The sequence below is a fragment of the Lissotriton helveticus genome, chromosome 3_1, assembly GCF_964261635.1.
Source record: "Lissotriton helveticus chromosome 3_1, aLisHel1.1, whole genome shotgun sequence".
NCBI classification, from domain to species: domain Eukaryota; kingdom Metazoa; phylum Chordata; class Amphibia; order Caudata; family Salamandridae; genus Lissotriton; species Lissotriton helveticus.
This window is the reverse complement of record NC_136061.1, coordinates 987,125,827-987,149,591: the sequence shown is the minus strand read 5'-3', so window position 1 is coordinate 987,149,591 and position 23,765 is coordinate 987,125,827. Positions and strand designations below refer to the sequence as shown.

Below are 23,765 nucleotides of genomic sequence, written 5' to 3'. Positions count from 1 at the left end.
AGCACAATTACCATGCTGACAGAAAGAAAAAGAAAGATAATCCAGATATCCAGAGAGACACAGAGTGAGAAAAAGACACTTGGCCTCATTACATTTGCCATATTAACCCATAGGGGGGCCATTATAGGAGTTACCAGCTCTATTGAGATTACAGGTAATAAGGAAATGGCATGCATTCCAGGACTAATACCATGACATTTGCCTGCTGATAGGGTGAACACCTGCAAGATAATGGAGAAAAACAAGGCAGTATAGGCAAGGAAAGTCAATTTTTTACTTCATATTCCCGTTGACCCATATTTTGGGAGTAGTTCTCTCCCACTCCGAATTATCAATGTCTGTAGTATTGGTAGTTTTAGAGGAGATGGATTCCAGGCGGAACCCGACCCATAGAGAGAGACTGTCTATCCAAACAGAGTTCTCTAAAGTATGACCTTTGGATGGTCCAGCAAGTGATTTTTACTCTGAATTGCAACGTTCTTATTTTGGAATCATTGAGCTTTTGCTATGTCACGATAGAGCAGACCACAATACAGGGAATCTCCTACAATCAGTCTTACAAATATAATTACACTGTCTGCCACAAAAACTGTTATAAATAATTCCTCTACAGTGATAATGGTTTTTACCCACCCAAAACATATTCTAGCTTGGCCATTACTCAGACCATAACACACAACTATCCCCAGCTCAAATGTATTGTAACTCTAAGCCTAAATTTTAAGAATGCTCTAAATCTTAAATGTACTTTAACCTTACCATTGACCCTAATCTCCTTCCTACCATAGCTGTAACTATTAATGGTTACCGTTAATCTGTTGCTAAATCAAAGCATAATCCTATTTTAGGAGTCTAAATGTTTTTCCACATCCTAAAATGGAATTCCAAATGGATACCGGTTTGGTACATGGAAGGGGAGTGCTATAGACATCGCTTCCAAATATAGAATCTGTATCTTATATATCAATGTTTTGCAAACAAAATTCTGTTCCTAAAACTTTAACATTTACGGACACCTTAAAGGAGTTGGTAATGCATTTACAAATCTTAGTGAAATGCAAAAGAAACCCAAAAAATGTTGGAGAGCAGATGGTCGTTCAGGAAGTTGCTGCCTACTCTTAAACTTTGAAAACCAGCAAAAACATTTTACAGCGCAACCTTGTTTTCTTTAAGGAAAACAGCCTGCTTTACATTTTTTTTTGCTTTATTTAAAAGTAACCACAGACATTATGATCTTCTGACCACAGCAGGTCACCATCCATGTAATGATTTCCAAACTAAGGGCCTAATTATGATGCAGTCCAAGCAGCACTACTGCTGCAGTCCGACTGACACATTACGATGCATACGCTTGTCTGGGGGACCAACCAGCACTTTCCTGGTCAGAAACTCCTCATAATCCCTTAAGGACGGCGCTTCTGCCATCAGTATTATGATGTCGGTTTCCTTTCCATGTCGGCCTTTTTAAGATGGAAAGGCTGCCAGAAAACAACATTGGGGTCCCTAGCAGAGCCCCCTTACCCCTAGCTGTCCGCATCTGGGCTAACATCTTTGCACTGTATGGCAGACACCTCACAAACTCCCATGTGTTCACAAACTCCCATTTCTCAATGGGAGCTTGTGCTGCGGGCTGTTTTCGTTCACCGCACAAGCTCCCATTGAGAAATGGGAGTTTCTTACTGCACTATGTGCGGTCAGATCGTAATTCGGTGTACGGAATTGCTAGCCTTTGGTCGGACCGTAATGGGGTCTGTCGAAGGCAATTCCCACCAACAACGTAATCAGGCCCTAAGTGGGTAGCAGTTTGTGCGCTACTTATTATTATTCATGAAGTCCGTCGGATTGTCCCCCATCATGATTCTAAATTTTAAGAACCAACCTAATAGTCCATATTCAGGTACTTAAAATTCTTTACTTGTTTTAAAAAATGTTGGTCACAATTAACGACCAGAGTTTGGAGATCACTTATTCATACATGTGGCCCAAAATTCTTAATTTACTCATTCTTTCTCTTTGGTTCACGCAAAAGTAAAAATTTGGCTTGTGAGTGTTTTTATAGTATCTTTCTCTGAAATCATTTGATTTTGACAGCAAGAGTTGAATTTGTAAAGTCATGATTGTAAAAACAAATTCCTTGTAAAACAATATTAAAATGGTTAACTACGGGGACATTCGATTATTAGCACCCTTGACCAAGAACACATTTTTTGCTTTGTCTTTGTGTGCTCTATGTCCTACAGAATTTCTTCATAGTATCTAACAATCAGCATTGGTGTCTGATATTGATTTCCTACACACTAGGCATGACTAGTCATGGATGCGGATTTGACATCCAGCATTCATGTCCAGACCTCATAATTTAAAGTTCAATTTTGAAAATGTAGGTCAACCTAAGGATTTACTCACAAGGCCTTTCTGCTTACCTTCAGTCATATGGGTGACTGCTGGAGGGTCTTATTGCCAGAGTGCTGCCTTCAAGACAGTAGTTTACTAATAATAATAGCAAGGACAACCCCGATAATATTAATATCAAGGAAACTCCAATTATCACTTGTATTATTGCTACTACTGTTAATATTGACATAATAACAATATTAATAATAGAAAATAACATGTATTATAATTGGCTACTCATTTTACCAACCCTTCATTAAGTATGGTCAGTATCTTAGGCTGGTGGCATAAGGCACCTTGCTGCCCAGCGGTTACCCAGGATCTTTCCCCACATGTTCCTGGAGTTTATCACACTTTCAAAGCCAATGAAAAGGCAATGGTATCCAAACAGTTTCATGAGCTTCCTTAGAAGGTATGCAACAGTGGGGGACAGTAGGGGAACCCGGGTAATCTGTTTGTCTTTCCTCTGCTCTGATAAAGCTGCTCTTGATCTCCTATGGGGAGGTCCACAGTCTGATGAGTCAGTCAACACATAAAGAAACACATCAGGAAAAGCCATAAAAAAGGCACTGGTCATGTCTGTGGAGATGAAGGCTTCTCAGTACTTACTAGGACTGCCCCTTCAGGTATGGAGTGAGATTTAACTGAGCCTTGACCTCACCTAAAACTTCCTGTAGTTTAGGGGTGCCTGTTCACTTTGGGTAATATACAATTAGAATGTTGAGAAATGTGACGCTAGCTTACGTAATTTCAGTGTGAATAAATAACACTGTTTAAACTTGAATGTTTGGTTTATATGTTTACACCTCTTTGATGCTACAATACTGGGACCACCTTATTGTATATTGCCTATTACCCAGGTCCCAGTGAATCCGGGTTTACCCTTCTCTTTAACTGTACACTTTGGGTGGCACAGAGGCTGATACAGAGCAAGTCCATCCCAGGCAGCATCTAGAATCCATCTCTGATCAGTAATTCCTTGGCATAATCATGCTTTAGTGGCCCTAAATCAACTTAGCAACCGTGGTCTTGGTGATCCATTTGGAGCACTAACATCTCCACCATTGAACACTGCAGGTTCACCACAACAGCCACTATTCTGATATGAAGAGGTTTGCATCCAATTTCTGCTGCAGTAGTTTTCTATACAGACAATGGCGATGGAGAGTGTCTGAAGATTGAACTTTCCTCATCATTCCTCATGTCGGTAGATATGACCCTTATACACACAGGCCATGGAATCAACATGAGTAGAGATTGAACTTACTTATGTCGTAGTTTCTAACAAATCATTATGGATGAAATAAGGATATTGGCTGATGGTCTTAAACCCTCGGCATGTACTGAGTGACAATCCATCCCGGAAAATGCTGAAAACTAAGGCCGTATTTATTAGTTTGACAGAGGAGAAAATATTTACAAATGTGATGAATAGCCCATCTGCTGTACTACAATTAAATTATATCCTATGGCATTTTTATTATGGGCGATGGGCTATCCATCACATTTGCAAGAGAGTATCCCATCCACCAGAGTCTAAATCAGGCCCTAAGTTACATGAATGTTGAACTCCTTTGCCTATTCTTGTGGTTGGAGATGAGGAACTTCCCTCAAAGGAGAGCTTCCTCGTCTGCACATTGGAACTGAAGTGCCATCTCCCCCTCTATGATACAATCTCTATTGGGTTGATGGACAGTATGTATGGAATCTGCACTTCTGCAGATAGTGCCTCTAGGCTACGACATAAATATATAATTTCTGATTGTTCTCTGCAGCATCCTAACTTCAACCCTTCTCATGGGTAAAACAGCAACCAAGAAGAAAACAGAGAAACTGCAGGAAATGTTTAAATGGCATTAGGATTCACACCAAAGCAAAATCGCAAACGTTGAAAAGTAAATCATTTGGTGCATATCAGGAATCATGATGTCAGTAGTCAGGTGAAAAATCGATCATAGTCAAGATGGAAGGTTAGTTCTTTGCATCATTATTCAGGTGCTAGGTAGAAAGGGTAGTTGTTCTGTTACCCACTGTTCCACTATACCACTGCTTGGAGACGATGGTAGTTGTTGAAATATTATTAGTTATAAGGGTACTTGCTGTAACATGATCCAAATATTGGATCATAAAGTTAGTTGACCTGGTTTTATCCAGATGTTAGGATGGAATGTTAAATAATGACATTTAAAGGCTTCATCACTATCCAGATGTTAAGATGAATATTTCGGCGGAGATGTTACCCAGTTGCTAAGTTGGGAGGTTACCTGCCGCAATGCCAATATCTAGGGTCTTGGATGATGGGTCATTCAATGTAATGTTGTTTAGAGGTTTGGTTTTGATACTTGGTTGTCAACACAAACCATAGGGAAACATTGTGAGGGTAATTCATGTAACAATATGCTGATGTCAGTGTATAAGGGATTACTCTAGGTAGATAAAGGTAATCAGTGTAGCCTTGTTCAGATGATAGGATAGAAGATGTTTTCGTGTTACTCACATATTAGTTGCCTTTATCCAGGTGTAGGGCGGCTGGTTATTGAATGCTGTTGTCCAGTTGCTGACTTAGAAAGCAGTTGCATTCATAGATTAGTTGCATGAATATATTACTATGATATTTTAGTTGCGGTACAGTTACAGGCATGCTAGACAGTGTCAATTTAGGCATAATCAGGATATCTCTTAGCGTGTCAGCTATTTTTGTTGCGTGTAGTAGACTGCTAGTCCTTTCAATCTGCTTTTTAGTGTGATTTTGAGGCTGCTGAAAGGATGACACAGTGTTTTGTGTCATTGTTACGGCCACAATTGATTGGTGCGCTATTGTAGAGGTGGCATGCATTTAACAGATTGTTAGTACTATGGCAGGGTAGTTAGTTGACTTTGGTTAGAGAAGGAGGTAATTACTGCCATGTTGTTGAAGCTGTTGTGTTGTTGATGCTTTTAGTTAGTTGTGTTCTTGAGTGTCGATTGCTCTAAATTGAGGGTAGCAGCCTGGCAGGTTATGCCCAGTAGAAGATTTTCTACTTCAGCTTCGATTTCTACAGTTTTTGTTTGTTTGAAAAGTATATAAACCCCATGAAAACCACAAAGACCTTGACGTTCTTCAATGCACCTTCACAAAACTGTGGAGGGAGAGATTTGTGCCAACGTAGCACACCACTCAGTAGGATGGCATAGTTGCCCGTCCTGTGATTATGAAGGTGTTTTAAGTGATGTAATAGCTTGCTAGCAGCTGTTATCTGTAGGATGGCATGATACTGATACGTGTTGGTGTGGGGCATGCATGTGCTGCTGTGTTGATATGGTGAAAGGGAGTTTCTTAGGAAGACTGGTTTTGTATGTAGGGTCCTTAAAGTTGCTGAAATCATAATGTCAAGGTTCTTGATTGAGTTATTTTTTAGGTGACACCCTTTTTTAACGTGTCATTCAGGTAAAGTTACTTGTACTAGTAATGGGATAGTATCATGTTTAATTGTGTAATGAGATAGCACCTTGTTTGCTTGTGTTATGTTCCATTATGTTCTCTCTTGGATGTTTGTAGGTAATATTAAAGTGACAGAGAATTTGTAGGTGCTGATAGGCAGTGGGGACATTGGCAAGTGTTGGTAGGGGTTCAGGGTCATGTTGTTAGTTTGCTTGGTTGTCTGCAAGGGTGGCACGAGGTTTGCTGCAATATTGGTGAGGTCATCTACTGTAACATTCCCCAATTTGCAGCATTTCTAGCCATGAGACCTTCTGTATTTCCTATGTCTTTCCATGTTCTTCAGTCTTGCAGCACCATCTTCTCTGTTAAAGTTCAGTGGCTGCTGCCCTAACTACTCTGCTTTGTTCCTGCCCAGGTATGGATGCCGGTGCCCAGGCCGGTGCTCATGAACTCTCCATTCCCAATGATGTGAGTACTGTTGCTCCCTCTTCCGGTCCTTTCCAACACTGCTGCCTCATTCCCTTCTGCTTTATTTTGTTAAGTTTTCCCTTGCCCATTTATTCGTCATCTCAAATTTCTCTTCCCCTCTAATTACTCATTGCTTCTACTCCTGCTCATACCCTCTGTTCTCTCAATCCTTCTATTGCCTTCTCCTCTTCTCTTTCACTCCCCATCCTTTCTCTTCTTCCGAGTTCAACTTCCCGCCTCTTTCCTACTCTCCTTCTTCTACTCCAAGTCATTTTTCCTCTGACACTCTCTCTCTTGCTCACCTTCATTCTATCTCTCCCTCTCTCCTTTCCAACTCATTTTTTCTTTCACTTCTCCTGATTCTCATTATCACTCAACCTCTTGGATCTTCTCTGGAAACCACCTGGAAGAGGACTCAAAGAGATCTTTGGGTGGTCATCCATGGGTTTGTCTCATCCATCTCATTTTCTCACCTCCTTTCTTTCTTTCCTGGATTTCTAAATTGTTGTATTCCTTTGATTTTGAGATCAACCATATTTTCAGTGATTACCTTGTTTCTATTCTCCATTTGACCATTGCCCACGCTTTTCTGCTCTTCTCCTTATGCTCTCTTTTATTATTTACGCCTAATTCCTCCCTCTTACTTCTTTATATGTGCTTTATCCCTCATTAATTTACTCATTTTCTTCCACTTGCCCCCTTCCCCTTTTTTCACCTTTACATCTCTCACTTCCATTCTGCATTATTGCCTCACCAAGTTGCTGAGGCGACTTTGTTTTTCTTATATTTACCCACCTTTGTATCTTCAGATCTTGAATGAATGTGTGGTGGTTGTAGAGCGAAAATGACACAGACTCGTGAATGAACCTCTGTGAAATCAGCTGGAAGCCTCGAGAAGTCTAAGTCAGAAATAACAGAAGATATTCTCTCATGCCATCTGAGGTCTTGCAGAAATCACGGGAATGCTATCTTTGAAAGTATATTTCCCATGTCCTCTTAAACGCTACACACATATACTAGGAACTGAGGCAACAAGCATGTTACTCTTAGCCAGCCATTCTTGCAAATCTAGACAACCGCTCGTCACTATATAAAATGTGTATGTGAGCCTCTGAAGTCACACTAGAAACACTAATGCACTTTCGCACAGCCATCCATAACTTATGGTATCATTTAACTTAAGGTCCTACGAGATTTGAACACCACAAGACCCACCTACATGTATTCACACACTTAGTCCTGCAATGTTGAGTATTTGCATGGGGCTCTCACATTGGTTCCCACCTAGCGTCTATTGCTAAGGTGCCACTCTGCTGTATCTGTCACCACTGTCATATCTTGGGGACTAAGTACATGGTACTTTAGCTGACAGAGAAGGCATGCAGAAAGTATAATATAGTGTAAAGAAAGATGCAATTCCTTGGGGGGAGAGAAAACAAGGAAGGATGAGCACTGGTAGGTGGATCTGACGAGATGACCAGAAGGAACTTCTGGGGGATCAGATCTGAATGCCCCCATTCATGCTTCATCATAGGGCGCTCCTCGTCAGACTGGCGCTGCAATTCTCGATGGGCCCCTCAGTGGGGGGCACTTTAGTGGAGATCTTTTGATCTTAGCCGTATGGTGAGTGCACATGAGTGGGTTTAATGTGTAGGGTGGTGCACAGGTGATTTAAAGAGAATTAATGGAGACTAAATTAGAATTTTAATAAAGTGGAGGTCCCCGTTACACAATAAAAACAGGAAGGCTATCTTTTGTAATAATGTTCTCTGATAGCTTCAAAAAATGTGAGAGAAGGTCACCATGTTTCATACCTAGGTGCCTGGAGAGTCAATGGCTTTTCTTCAGGACCAGGTTACTATACCTACTCCACAGCGGATTGGAACCAGGAAATATAGGCGGGTATCCAATCTAGAACAATTCTACTGCACCAGCTGAGGTGAAGGAAGGAAGATTCAACCTGTAAAATGACAAATGGGGAAACAGCCATAAGAGAGGTGCCGGAGTCCGGAAGGTTCTCAAAATATGGGGCCGATTAGGATGGAGGATTTTCCGCCTCCTCTGGGCCGGCAGAAGCCACCTCCGGCCCGGAGGAGGCGGAAAATCCTCTGCGGAGTCACCAAAGACCCACCGCCGCATTACGATGGCTGGTGGGTCTTGGTTTCTGTCCGCTGCTTTTCCGCCGCGGCCGGATTACAACCGCGGCGGAAAAGCTCTCATTTGGCTGGCAGTGTCTATCAGACACCGCCAGCCAAATGAGGAAACATTTGTAAACATGCTTTTCCGCGGCGGTTTTTCCGCCATGGAAAAGCATGTGTACTTTTGATTTTGGGGGCTTGTTGCGGGCCCCCAGGGTGTAGGCGGGTGGGGGGTGCACATTGGGGGTACCTATGGTACCCCCCAGCATTTACATGCACAAAGCGGCAGGCACCGAGCGGTGCCTGCCGCTTTGTGCATGTAAATGTTAAACATGCACTTTTAACATTGCGGCGGGTGCTGCTTGCACCCGCCGCAATGTTAAATATCCAGGATGTGACCGCCATACGACACTACGTTTATACCGAACTCCAACCATATACAGAAAATCCTGCAGAAACATTGGCCCATACTCTACTCAAGAACTCTTAGATCTTTACACCATGCTTTGGCTTTAAGCGCACCCAAAACTTGAGAGACTTCCTGGCACACACTAGACCCCAGGTAAACCTTCGATACGAACAACGTACATTTATAATAGTCACAGAACATTTTTCTGGTGGCTCACAGGGAATTTGCCACCTCACAGAAATATCTAAGGAAATTGCACTGGATGATACACACACCTGGACCCATGGATTGTACCTCATCCATTGTCCTTGCATGCTCGGCTATATAGGAATGACCACCAGAGCCATCAAAACCAGAATTACTGAACATCACAGTATATCAGATGCCAATGCAGCACCACAAAGATGAGCACCCATTTCCTTGAAAGCCACCATACTCTAGACGACCTCAAGTGGACCGTCATAGAGGCTAATAACCAGCGGGACCAAAAACACCCTGTTTAAAAAAACCAATACTGGGTTGTTTGCCTGTCCACCCACACGACTGAACAAAGGCATACCATGGAATGAATTAAACTAAGCTTACCACCTTGCCATTCCTCTAGTCACTATTTCCAGGCATTTTTTGTCTCTGCACCACTGATTCCTGCCAGATAGTACATGTGCACAGTTACAGGATGCGTTATATGATGCGGCCATGCACTTTTAACAAACATTATCTCTGTTCCATCTCTCCTCAACCTTCTCCCTCAATGGCCTTGTTGCCTGAGATACGGAGTCATAGCGCATCACTATTAACTCTACACATAATTATTGGTCTTTCCACTTCAGGGCCACTTTTCACTCTGACACAGCGGTGCTGGGTGCTATTTTCCATTCATGCACTTGTCACTTTGGCCGGTCGAAGGGCAATGGACCTTAATGATTTTACTGCCAAAGAGTTGTTACTCCCAAGATAGCTGCCAGGAGAGATACTTCTCATCGCTTTCTAGATGCATTTTATTATAATTGTTTTAGAATTCCATTCATTCAGAGTTGTCACTTCTAGCTTCATAATGCCCAAAGTTACCCCTTAGACAGTAGCCCTCTGGTCTGTCCCGGGCTCGAGGTTGGCCCACTGTACACTGTACACACGCGAGTGTTATGTTTACGTTGGCTCTCCTCCCTAAGATGGCCGCCATAGATAGACGCTCTTCGAGCAACTAGTCCATCATCCCGCAAAACTGTTAAGCTGCATACACATCGTCCGCTCTGCATTCCTGACTAACTTAGCTGCTCGCAATTATGACCTCTACAGACTTAACTACACTGGGATTCAATTAAGCACACCACTAGCCACATTATTAGCTCAGAAAATATTTTATTCCTGACCTACAGGTTGGCAAAGGAGGGTAGGTGCCGGCTAATAACTCCATGGTTCACATGAGAACATCAAGGTTCTTTGCCCTACCTAAGTGGGGTCATTAACTCTACTAAAGGATAAGTTTACTCTCTGTCTCAATACTACCCTGTTTGATGCCTGCTGGAATACAAGGTTTTTCACATTGGCGGTGTAGGTGGCATGAGCACCTCACATTACTTCTGATTATATTTTTAATGACTTTTCACATGTGTTGTGCTACTGATTAACGGTTTAAAACTTTGTGTGTGTCTTTACTATGTACTCCTTCAAATGAATGCTATCATCCACATCAGGCATTTGCTGCACTAATGAGTAGTGATTTGACGGTTCCCCACACTATGTTTTAAGTACCTGCCGAACTCCGGCACCTTTCTTAAGGCTGTTTCCCAACTTCTCCTTTTACAGGTTGGAACTTCCTTCCTGCACAGCAGCTGGTGCCTTAGAATTGTTATGGATTGTATATCCGCCATAATTCCCTGGTTCCAATCTGCTGTAGGGTAGATATAGTAACCTGGTCCTAGAGAAATTCCAGTGGCTCTTCAGGCACCTAGGCATGAAACACAGTGAACTTCTCTCACATTTGTTGAAGCCATCTGAGTACGTTATTACAAGAGTTAGTCCTCCTCTTTTTATTGTGACTATTTTTGTCTCCCTTAGACAGTTTTAACCAACTGTGAACCATCCTACACATTATACTCTCTCACTTCCATTGAGCATATGGCTAAGATCAAAAGATCTCCGCTAAAGAGCCCCCACTGAGGGGCCCATCGAGCATTGTAGTGCCAGTCTGATGAGAGGTGCCCTATGATGAAGCATGACACCCTCTTGGCGTGTGAGGGCTTTCAGGTGTCAACACCTTGATCCCCCCTCCGGTTCCTTATGGTAATTTTGTCCAATCCACCTAAAAGCGCTCATCCTTCCTCGTTTTATCTTCCCCTAAGGAACTGTATCCTAACTTTGCAAGGACAATTCCTAAAGAGTAAGGGTGCTCTACCTGTCTAATCAGCTCCTTGTCCCTCCTTTGATTTTTTTATACAGAAAGTATAGCAAGCTAGCAATATGTTGAGGAAAATGAGTAAACACATACTAGAAGGTTTCTAGGAGCTAGGCTTGGTCTGAGGCTGCTCCTGATGGAAATCCAGTCATGAAGAAAAATGACCTATTGAGTATCCTCAGTGAAGATGTGGATTGAGGCAGATGTTTTGAGGAAGAGGTTGAAATGATGTGTGGGAAGTTATTGCCAACTTATCAGCTCTCTTTCTACCTTACAGACGGGGGGTGAAACAGTAGACAGGGTGTGGATCTTTCAATTCAAGTCAGGCAGCTTTAGCTTTTTTTCACATGAGCTGCGAGTGTGTGCAAATAAATTCTCAGAAACCAGTGGTAGAGTGGTTTATTGTTTCAAACTGCTTTACCAAGAGGATTTCGTAGTCCGCTTGCAAACTTTTCACTGTATTGCAAACAAAAGCTAGTATTGTATAGATGTTTTTAGGGATAGGATGGCTGTATGTAAAGAAGGCCACCTTTCCAGTGGATCTAGAACCAGAGGTGATACTGCCTTCGAGAACTGAGCAAACAAATTCGTTCAAGGAAGAGTCGTAGAATCCCTGTTCAAAGTCTCTGTCCTGAAGGTAGAAATTCCAAGTGTCTAACAATCTCATGCCCTTCGGGGGTAACAGTCTCTCCTTATTGCCAGATCACCTCATCCTCCTATGTTTTGCGGCACTGAAATTACTGATAGCGTCAGTGTTATCCAAGATTCCCAATTAGCCTAAAAAGCACAAATATTCAAAGTTGAGGGATGGATCAACTTTCATGATTTCTTCCAATATCCAAGCAGATTGCACTTGTAGAAAGTAACTAAATTAAGTTCAGACTGCCTTTGACCTTAAGTTGGGAAGGGGAAAGCACACCTTAATAACACCGACAGAAAGACAGACCGTAATCAGAATGGAGGGCAACTGAATACCACCTTCGCAGCCAAAGGGTGGGGAGAGTAGCAGTGATTTGCCTGCAAAGCTGTGAATCAGTTTGCTTAAGGCAGACACTTTAACAAGCGCATCCCAGAAAGGAAGAAAAAAGCGCTCTCGTGTGACGTTCTTTCTACTTAATCAGAGCCACATGGTCGCCGACTGGCTGCCGCCCCCCTCCCTCGAACTCACCACGCCAACCCAGGACACAGGCTCATGAAACTTAGTTAACTTTTGGAAGGCAGGGGTCACGAAACCCCCGGCCGTATTTATTAAGATATAAGATCATAAAATTTTAATTGCATGATAAACGTTTTATACAAAATCATCAAGACATTAGATACAATGGTGTCAACAAATGTGAAAGCCTAACCTTAACAGAGACTCTAATACATTTTGTTTCCTAACCGAATCTAACATCCTCATCTAGATTTTGTATAATACATTTCTGGCCATATGGCAAGGTCGCTAACCGGTGTCAGGTCCTACAAGCTACGCCTTACCTAGCGATGTGCGCATGCGTAGCCAAGCCCGTTAAATTACCCGGTCCACGCCGTGAACTCCATTTACCCACTAAAGGAGGGCCCTTACTCTGCGCCATCCGGTGACGTCATGAGTATGCGCGCGCGGGGTGGCTACCAGCCAAAGGAAAGCGTGACTACTCCAACCCGCGACCCTTTGAAGCACCAGTTACCTTGCCCCTGAAGTTCTAGGAGGTGCCAATGGCCCCTCCCCCTGGGCGGGAACCTCCTTTATGGGATGATGCCCGCCCCCTCAGACCTTACAAATTAGCTGCTCACCGGTCATGACCTTACCGCATGCCCCATACCTAATAAATACGACGACCTATGGAAAAATTCTAATGGACAACTACTCTCTACTAAACACATAACGCATCCACATATCTACCAAAGGAAGAAAGGGCCTAAATATCATTGTAACAGCAAAACATAATTCAACACGTACCTATCAAAGGGAAAAATTGGCCTAAACACAATCGAACAGTACAATATATTTCAACATTTCTCAGAACATAATCTACAAATTTACAACTAGACCAACTTTATCATCGCACAGTCATTTTTTGTTCCAGGGATGGTGGGAGGGAAAATAAGAGGCCCCCGGGCGCGGGGCACGACCAGTTGCGTGGGAGCGTCCAGGAACAAGAGGGTCTCCTGGGCGCTCCCCGCCTCTATATTCCTAAGGGGCACGGTGGGGGGGCGGCTACGCCCCCGACCCGGCTCCTCCTGCGGTCCGCCCCCCGGACCCGGAAGTCCAATGATGACATCCGGGTCAGGGAGGGCACCTGGAGAGGGGAGCGGTCGCCGCGCCGCCATGCGGGCGGGGGGGCCAAGAGCCCCCCCTTTTCACATGGTCGCCGACTGGCTGCCGCCCCCCTCCCTCGAACTCACCACGCCAACCCAGGACACAGGCTCATGAAACTTAGTTAACTTTTGGAAGGCAGGGGTCACGAAACCCCCGGCCGTATTTATTAAGATATAAGATCATAAAATTTTAATTGCATGATAAACGTTTTATACAAAATCATCAAGACATTAGATACAATGGTGTCAACAAATGTGAAAGCCTAACCTTAACAGAGACTCTAATACATTTTGTTTCCTAACCGAATCTAACATCCTCATCTAGATTTTGTATAATACATTTCTGGCCATATGGCAAGGTCGCTAACCGGTGTCAGGTCCTACAAGCTGCGCCTTACCTAGCGATGTGCGCATGCGTAGCCAAGCCCGTTAAATTACCCGGTACACGCCGTGAACTCCATTTACCCACTAAAGGAGTGCCCTTACTCTGCGCCATCCGGTGACGTCATGAGTATGCGCGCGCGGGGTGGCTACCAGCCAAAGGAAAGCGTGACTACTCCAACCCGCGACCCTTTGAAGCACCAGTTACCTTGCCCCTGAAGTTCTAGGAGGTGCCAATGGCCCCTCCCCCTGGGCGGGAACCTCCTTTATGGGATGATGCCCGCCCCCTCAGACCTTACACCGGTCATGACCTTACCGCCACAGGCCAGCATTGTTAACCGACGATCTGGCCTCCCCCTGTGTCCTGACCTACCTTACCAAGTTCTCCCTTTAGCAAAACCCTCTAACCAGGCCCAGACATTATCAGACCACAGGACATTCCCTTCCTCAGTCAAGTGAACCCCATCACCCAGGTAGTAATGTTCACCCCAGATACACCCATGTGGGATCGTCTGCAACAGGGGGGCTCGGAATAATTTGTCCAACTGTGTGTTGATCCTCTTTACCGAGTGATTCAACGCCCTGACTGAGTCCCCCCCCGCCACTGCCACCGAGGGATAAGTTGCGACCATACTACTGTGCAACCTGGGCAAGTCCTAGACACCCACCCCGCAGTGGAAATGATCTCTTCAATGAGTATTCGCCTCCCCAGTTTGGCCAGGTCATTCTCCCCCAGGTGAAGTATCACCACTGACGGGGGGTCGGGCTGCTGAGCTAAGAGTCCCTGAAAGAAGTTCCTGAACTGTCCAAGGCACAGACCCCCTCTCCCAAAGAATGAGATGTCCAACCCCTTCAATGCCGCTTTTCTCTTACGGTCTGTTGAAAGAAAAACATTTTGCACCCGCCTTACATAAGAATGACCTACAATCCAGATCTTCAGTTCTCCGCGTCCAGCTTGCTGCTTGTGCTGTGTTGGTGTAGCTCCTTTGTTCCCGCCAGCGAGTTCCTCCCCTGCGTCACAGGTTTGAGAAACTGCAAGAACCAGAAAACATAACCAGCGTGAGAATCATCCTGTCATAACATGTCAATCCGTACATATCGTTTATAACAGTCAGATGACCATCTCCCAATCTTCTTCACACTCTCTGCCGAGAGACCCCCTAGGGCAGCCTCAGTTGCCGCCCCTATCCTGAATGAGTGCGTGCCAAATTCCTTAGGATCCAACCCTGCCTGTCTAACAGTCAATTCAAGGACCCGCCTGAACTGGTATCTAGTCAATGGTGTCCCATTGGCATGACACAATAGTGCCCCACCCGCCGTGCCCACCCGTTGCTTGTGGAACACCTCCACATGGGAAACCGGGCAACAGGGGTTGGTCTCGGCCCGGTGGAGCACTATGGTGCAACCCCGAGACTCCTGATCAGTTTTTGACCTCTGAATTGTCACCCACATGGTGTCTTCCCTGATCCTAACACTATTTAGCTGTAGGCCGCCCAACTTATCCCCTTTTGACCCTGCTACCAGTTCGCCAATTCTTAGGGCCCCATAAAAAGCCAAGGCAAAAGCAGCTTTGAACAGATGTATCTCCCATTCTGAACTACACACCTCGTGCAATGCCACTAATAAGGCTGTCAGCCGTGCCAAGCCTATGGGCTTCCTTGTATCTGCAGTATGGCCCTGCAACCGGCGCCATCCCCTCATGGCCTTGCGCACCACAAAATTATTGGTGGGATCTCGCATGCCCCTAGCCTGTGCAAAGAAGGAAACAGCCGCCCTATGTCTGCCTGCGGCTGCCACTGATCTCCCTTCCCTGTGCATCCATTCCAAATATTCTGCAAAACTGTCCTCCTGCGCCCATCTGACCTCCCACTCCTGCCCTAAGAATGAGCGGTAAGACAAAAACGCCCCTTCATAAGATGTCTTGGTCCTGGGTGCTAGGCTAGCAACCATGAGGTCCTGTAATCTGGGGCACCAATCTGCCAGAGTACTGTCGGGAATTGTGCTGGCGAGGGGTCTGCTGCAGGAAGGTGTTCCCTGAAAACCTGCATTTTGAAGCGAGAAAGGGAGTCAGCTGCATTGTTAAGGACGCCTGGGACATGTTTGGCCTTGAAGAGTACATTCAATTTTAAGCACAGCAACACAATCTCTTTAATCAGGCGCAAGATGAACGGACAGCGCGCCCCTTGCTGGTTTATGCATTCGACCACTGTCATGTTATCCGACCAGAACACCACTGATTGGTTACATAGATGTTCTGGCCAGACCTTCAATGCCACCCATACTGGAAAAAGTTCCAGGAAGCCAATGTTGGCAGTCAAGCCCCATCTTTTCCATTCCTCTGGCCACCGTTGGGCTACCCACTTGGTCCCTAAGATGGCACCAAAACCAACACTACCAGCAGCGTCCGTCCACAAACCCAATTCTGCTGATGACGCGGGAGGACCCGCCCACACTACCCTGCCATTAAAGTCCCTCAGAAATGCCATCCATATCTGCATATCCTGGCGAACCTCAGCTGACAGCCTAGTGCGGTGGTGCTTCTCCCGTAGTCCTTTCATAGCATGGGCAATAGAGCGTGAGAATGGGCGTGCCATTGGGATGACCCGTAATGCAAAATTCAGTTGCCCCACCACTTCCTGCAGATGCTGCAAGGAAACCTTGTTCTTTCTTAGACATTGCCGCAGAGCCGCTCTGAACCTAGACACTTTGTCCTCGGGCAACCTGAAACATCCTTGAACCGAATCAATTTCAATGCCCAGAAATTCCAAGCAAGTAGCCGGGCCCACCGTCTTCCCCGGCGCCAGCGGAACCCCAAAAGCCCGCATGAGCACGCAAAATTCCTGCAATGCCCACGCACACTCCTGAGAGTCCGCCGCTCCTAGGAACAAGAAATCATCCAAGTAATGCATAACTTGCTGGTGGCCCGTTGCCTGTCTCATAACCCATTCTAGGAATGAGCTAAAAGTCTCAAAATAGGCACATGATATGGAACAGCCCATGGGCATACATTTGTCCATGTAAAACTTGCCCTCAAAGGTGAAGCCTAAAAGATGGTGGTCACTCGGGTGCACTGGGAGGAGGCGAAAAGCGGATTCTATGTCAGATTTAGCCATCAATGCCCCCGGGCCCAGTGCACGCAACAAGTCAACCGCCTCATCAAAAGAGGCATATTTCACACTACAAATTCCTTCATCAATCGCATCATTCAAGGATGATCCTCTCGGCGCAGACAAGTTGTGGATCAATCTAAATTCACCTTTCTCTTTTTTGGGTACTACTCCAAGTGGTGCACACACAAAGTTAGGGACCGGTGCCTCCTGGAAGGGGCCCGCTATCCTGCCTAAGGACAGTTTCTTGGTAATCTTAGCGGACACTACTGTTGGATTTTGTTTCACTGATAATTGGTTCCTGCAAGTACTGCTACCTGTGTAACCCACTGCCGGAATCCTAAAACCTCGCGAAAACCCCTCCTGAAGTAGGGTGGCCGCTGCGTGATCAGGGTATCTATTTAACCATGGGATCAATGCTAACACATCTATTGGTGTGGAGGGGCCCTGCCCGTGAAAGTTACTCCGGCTTCCCCCTTCCCCTATGCCCATGGTTGCCTGGCTTGGACCTGCAGGTTGTCTCGGGGTGTGATGGGTGTCCACAGATTGAACATGCATGCCTGAATCTACAGGTGCCCTGGGGTCTTGTGCATGTGCGCCTATTAAAATCCCAGCATACCCCTCTCCTTTCTGACCCCGCCCCCTTACTCTTCCCCGGGACCTCACTCCCCTGGGTTGTCCGAAAGGGCTGATGAGGCTTCGCGGAAAATACCCTCACTGTACTGATGGCCTGCGAAGGGACTGAATCACCCGAAAACTGCTTATGCCAAGACAAGGAGTCGACCTTGTCCCATGCTAGGGATGCGTCAAATTCTTTGGCCTTCCTGAAGTTCACATCATACTCCTTCCACGCATCACCAGTGTATTGATCACTCCACCCCACAATCCTACTCAGGTAGCAAGACATTTCGGCCTGCACATTTGGGGGGCGTTCTGCCGTGATGGCTGAAAGGACAGCGAAGGCCCTGATCCAGTTCTTCAATGTCTCCTCTACTCTAAACCTGGAGCATTGTGCCCTCCATTCGCTTGGATGCATCCACTCCTTCAATACCTTTGCCTGTTCCATCTCCCTATTGTCCAGCAGTAAAGAGAAAATGTAAACATATTTCCCTGCCCAAATCAACTCCTTCACTTCCTTGGACACATGTTGTCCCAAATTTTCACTTCTCGTTGGCACTAAGCCGTCCCCCAACAGTGGCAGAGACACTTCCTTACCATTCACAGGCACTTGAGCCGGTAGGGCACTCTCCCCGTTCGCCTGGGCAGGACCCGAACCTGTAAGGGAAGAAGATGCTGGTCCCGCACTGCTGGCAACCGCCGTTGAAGCCTTAATCTTTTCTACCAGTTTTTGAGCTTCAGCTACATGATCAGATGAATCAAAGGACATACCCCCCTTTTTTAACCACGGCAGCAGATCTGCTATCCGAGATACCAATTCAGCAGGCAGTGCCTCAGTACCTGCTGGGCCCGTCGGCATCACTGGGGGCACGGTCGGGGGGACCGGAGCCATGGGTAAAGGTGCGGGCGTAACTGGGATTGGTGCCGCGGGCGTCACTGGGATTGGAGCCACGGGCGGAGGGGCAGGCCCCAGAGGCGGGAGCGCCGGCGGGATGGCAGGAGCCGGTGCCACGGGCGCTGGGATCACAGGCGTAGGTGCAACAGGCACCGGGACCACCGGCTCAGGGGTAGGAGCAGCGTACCTAGTTTTCTTGGCCTTAGACCTCTTTGATGAGGTGACAAAATCCCCCCTTGGCAAGGGGGGTGCCTTCCGGCGAACCGGCCTACCCGATGGGCCAGGGGAATCATCAAACCTCTCATTAATCCGTGCCTCTAATTCATCAAACTTCCCCAACCGTTTGTTCATTTCGCCCATTTCCCGCATCATGGCTCGCATCATCACCTCCATGTTAGACCCTCCTCTACCACCCCTTGATCCTGGCATGATGACAACTGCTACACTCCTAGTGTCACAATCAGGCGTACTTATATTCTGTACCTTCACCAGATGGAGGGTCTCCAGGGGGCTTTCAGCACCATGCAACGGCAACCGCAACACCACCGGCTTATCCGGCTATGTAAGGATAGAGTAAAATAAGAGGCCCCCGGGCACGGGGCACGACCAGTTGCGTGGGAGCGTCCAGGAACAAGAGGGTCTCCTGGGCGCTCCCCGCCTCTATATTCCTAAGGGGCACGGTGGGGGGGCGGCTATGCCCCCCACCCGGCTCCTCCTGCGGCCCGCCCCCCGGACCCGGAAGTCCAATGATGACATCCGGGTCAGGGAGGGCACCTGGAGAGGGGAGCGGTCGCTGCGCCGCCATGCGGGCGGGGGGGCCAAGAGCCCCCCCTTTTCATTTCCATTGGCGCTTTTCTTCAACCCCACCCATTCCTCGTTGACACCCAGTAGGCTGTTGAGAAAACAGCAAAACATGGTTTAAAGAAAGGAAAAGCAGTTTAGAATAATATCTAAGTGGCTGAAGGAGAGGGATGAATGCTTAGTAAACTGTTTCAAAATGTGAGGTGCTCTAGTTTCACCAGAAGAAGCAGCCAGCGGACACAGATGCTTGCACCCTTTGCATGAGATTCAATGCTGACTTTACTGATGTAGGGTAAGACTCTTATCGACCTCCACGGATAGCAGAAAGTGATAGATTTGTCCTTGCTCTAAGAGCTCCTGCTTGAAAGGCACCGATGTGTGCAGGCACTATACGAGGGCACATCTCCCACTGACCTATGGTAGTCTACAGAGACTCTAATGCACTTAAGCCACTGCCTCCCCTACTGCAAGGCCTTGCAATAGGTCGACAATTTATACGTCTGCTGGTGCTGCTTATTGGCACATTACTGACAGATGACAGTCTTCAGAAACTCTCAGAAGAGCACTGGAAGGCACTGCCTCCTCTACTGCCAGTACGTTGTCCTGTAATGTTTCCACAAGTGTATTCTGGTAATATATGTGAGTCCAGTGGCCTGTGATAGTCTGCTGACAGCCTTGAAATGTGCTGAAAACCACCTCTACTGCAAGGTCCTGTCTATAGTAGGTCCACAACCAGTGGCAGATTTAGTAACATTTTGGATAATGGCTGCACCTCTTTTTGGGCGCAGCCACAACACTAAATGTTATAAGAGATTTACAAAGCCAGGCAAGGGCCAATTTGCAGGACCTTGCATGACTTTGTAAAAAATAAGTTATGCAAGGCAGCGCATTGTGCTGCATTGAATTACTTTGCCTCGGTGAGGTGGGGAGCATGGGTATTCCCATGCATCCACCCTTGGATTTTGATGCAATTCCAGATCTACTAACGTCAGTAAATCTTGGGTTTGCTCCAAAATTATGTACCTCCCAGACTCAGGCATAACGAGGAGAAATATCTTTATTTCTCATTACTTCCTTTTCTACGTATGAGTCACTCCGCAGCACACATAGAAAATGAAATGCCTTTAGGGATTGTTTTTGTGCCGGATGGTGTTCCTTCCTGTGCAAAAGTAATCCTGCTTGTAATGCAGGCACACCTGCAGCAAGCCACAAGGGTGCCTGCATTGGTGCTAGTCAGCCTCAAGCACGTCAGAGCAAGCTGGAAGCAGGTGTGCGCCATATCTTTGTAGATATTGTGCAGTTCTGATCTCTCTGTTTCATGCAACACAACGCATCAACTTTACTTGCTGCCAGTGGTTCATTTGTAAAGAAAATAAGTGCCAGGGCTCTCGTCAGGAAGCAGCTTGCACCAGCCCATTTCTCCTTTTAGCATCACCTAAAAAAGAACCAAGTACTAACCATGAAGTGGGGAGAGGATGGGGTGTATTGGCCAGAGCTACCAACTTTGGAGATGGGAATCAGGCTCAAGTCTCGGCATCGGCTCAACAGCCCCAATCACTCAATCTCCTGTGCCTACCAAAAAAGAGTGTGTTCTTAACTGGTGCTCATATAACTATGGCGCTAGTGTTGATAATTAAGTGCCGATGCTGAGCACCGGAACCTACTGGCTCAAATTAAGCATTGCTTGGTGCCCTACGTTCCGTGAAACTTTAGTAAATCACCCCTTAATGTATAAGCTGTGATGCAGTGCAGGACGATATATCTTTAGAGGCGCAATCCTCAAATAATTGGAACCGAGAGCACTCGCTATACTGTAATGATAATTTTTACGGATTGAAAAGTATTGTACTGGAGTTGCAAAATAGGTTACATATTAGGACGTTGTCTCCTACACTAGTAAATCTTGGCGCTAATGGAAATATTCTAAGGACTTCCTGCTTAGTATCAGGAAACTGAAATAGGAATCTGTTCTCTAAGAAGTTTGCTCCTCCTTTTTTCTAGCTAATAGGCTGCATAATCGGACGCCAAGGGACCAAAATCAATGAAATTCGGCAAATGTCTGGAGCACAGATCAAAATCGCCAGTGCCACGGAAGGCTCAGCAGAGCGTCAGATCACCATCACAGGATCCCCAGCAAACATCAGCCTTGCCCAGTACCTCATCAACGCCAGGTGAGAGCCTTTATATTATCTGATCACTATGTTCAACACCAGCTAAGAGATGTGACTGACGCAGCATGCCCGACATCCCACTTGTGCACTGAGTGTTTGTTCAGGAACTCCGTTCACGTTCCATGTCCAACACTTCATTTGAGAAACATCAAATCGAAACATCAAACCACCCGAGGTTCCTCATGCGCGCCAGGGACCCTATTTACGAAAAACTAACGCAGCGCGGTGCCGCAAGTCATTTTCTGCGCCATGCTGCATTGGTTTTGAGGCACAGGGATGCGACATATTAACAACAACATGTCGCATGTCTGTGCTTTTCCCTGCGCTGGCCCACAAACTGATGCAATGTGTGCGCCAGCGGAGGCACCCTTGCACCGTGGTGAAAGGATTCCTGCATCGTGGGGAGATTTTTTTTATGCTGGAAGGAACTCCTTCCTGCACAAAAATAATCAATTGTGGTGATTTCCTCCAATGCGTGCTGTAGAATGCAGCACGCATTGAAAGAGGAAAATAACTAAATGCCTTGCTGCGACCCCTGCGGGTGGCATAACATTCTGACGCATTTCCAGGTTTATGATTGCTTGTAAATCTGGAAATGAATCAGTGGACTTGGGCAATGCGGGGGAAGATCCACAGCAACACCCATGTCACGCCCCTAACATGCAAAGTGTTGCGTGAAAAGGTGCAATATTTACAAGAAACACATAAAGCCACACATGCGTGTAAATATTACGCAGCAGGTTGCGCCACCACGCATCGCGCAACGTGATGCACAGGCGGTCCAAGGGGCTTGTAAATAAGCCCCCAGGTGGGAGTCGTGTTCAGCCCCATACTAGGTGACCTGCCTCTTGAATATCAATTCAGACAGATGCTCAGTATTTCATGCACACTAAACAAGTTCTCTTATAAACATAAGGAAACGTGTCTCAAGTATTCCAGATGAGTCCTCTCACCTGCAGATCTGCTAGGGATGTGCCAGCGCCCCATGAACACACGGTGATACTACATATCATACAGACCATGAGCAAAACATGTCCCGCTCCTCAAGCATGCCAGAAAGTCACCCATGTGCAAGTGACAGTCATGGTTAACACCTCTTGCACACTACCCACACACTTCATGCAACCTTAGCAGAAACCTTTAGAGCACCTATTTATTAATATGTGTTTTATTGCTGAGTAGCGGGTGTACTCTTGTACACTTAATAGGGTGTCCTAGAAAACACCAGTGCAAATAAACCTGCTGTTGAGAAAGAAAGTAAAAAATCGCAACTACCTACAAACTTCACACAACCTTAGCAGAAACCTTCAGAGCAACGCTTTACTAATATGTGTTTTATTGCTGAAGAGCAGTTTCACAAGAGTACAAGAGAGTACCAGCGCCCCCCAGCAATAAATCACATTTTAATAAATCAGTCTCTAAAGGTTTCTGCTTAAGTTGTGTGAAGTTTGTAGGTAGTTACAACAAGGGGTGGTGAGGGACAGAGTCTCTGAATTAAGCAGAATACTCTCACCCAGTCAAGAGATCTGGGCTAGATCCAACACTGTTTTTTAGCTCATTGCACCATCCCAGTTTCAGAACCTGGCTGTATGCAAATTAGTCTGTCCCTGGCCCAGTGCATCATGGGAACAGGGCAGACCAGACTACAAAAGCCAATTCTTATACTGGGAGTTTGTAGGTAGTAGCAATTTTGGTGTTTCTTTCTCAACAGCACGTTTATTTGCACGGATGTTGCTAGGACACACTTTTTCGGGCTTGGGCCCTGCATTGCAGAAAGATGGGCACATTTGTACTGCAGCATGTTCTTAGGATGTGGATTACATTTTAACTGGTAGAATGTGGGGAGGGGGATCACGTTTATGATTTAGTATTTAGGTATTTTGATGCCTTATAAACAATACGTGAGAGGGAGGCGTAGATGCTTCTGCATGGCAGCACATCATACCACACCAAACTCTGCACCAACATCTACAAATTCCACGCTCACAGGAAAACGGACATGATGTTTCTTGCAGATACATGCCTAGCCAGGGTCAGATTGGGATTGAAAATCGGCCCGGGCACACAAAAAAAATCGGCCCTCATTTGCATAATCACTGCTTCAGGGTAATTGCATTAAAAAAGAAGGGGGGGGGGCTTAAAAAAATGCACGCATTAGTTTACACTAGTGAAACACACCTGAAAACAAGTGAGGCCACTTCTACTGAGGCCCCCTGCCCCGCTCAGTATGTGCACACCTTAATGGGCTGGCCAGCGAGACAAAGGG

General features: G+C 46.1%; 1 protein-coding gene across 10 annotated transcripts in view; it reads left to right on the top strand.

Moving 5' to 3' along the window:
* The window catches only part of PCBP3 (poly(rC) binding protein 3), a 187,619-nt gene that overhangs the window by 138,762 nt on the left and 25,092 nt on the right, over positions 1-23,765 (top strand). For 9 of the 10 annotated variants that reach the window (XM_078681452.1, XM_078681453.1, XM_078681451.1 and 6 more), the window contains 2 exons: positions 6,231-6,283; positions 21,330-21,499. In XM_078681452.1, coding sequence (XP_078537578.1) covers positions 6,231-6,283; positions 21,330-21,499 — 223 coding nt within the window. Of the gene's footprint in view, positions 1-6,230; positions 6,284-21,329; positions 21,500-23,765 lie in introns of those variants that run through there. The other variant, XM_078681461.1, reaches the window with a different exon arrangement.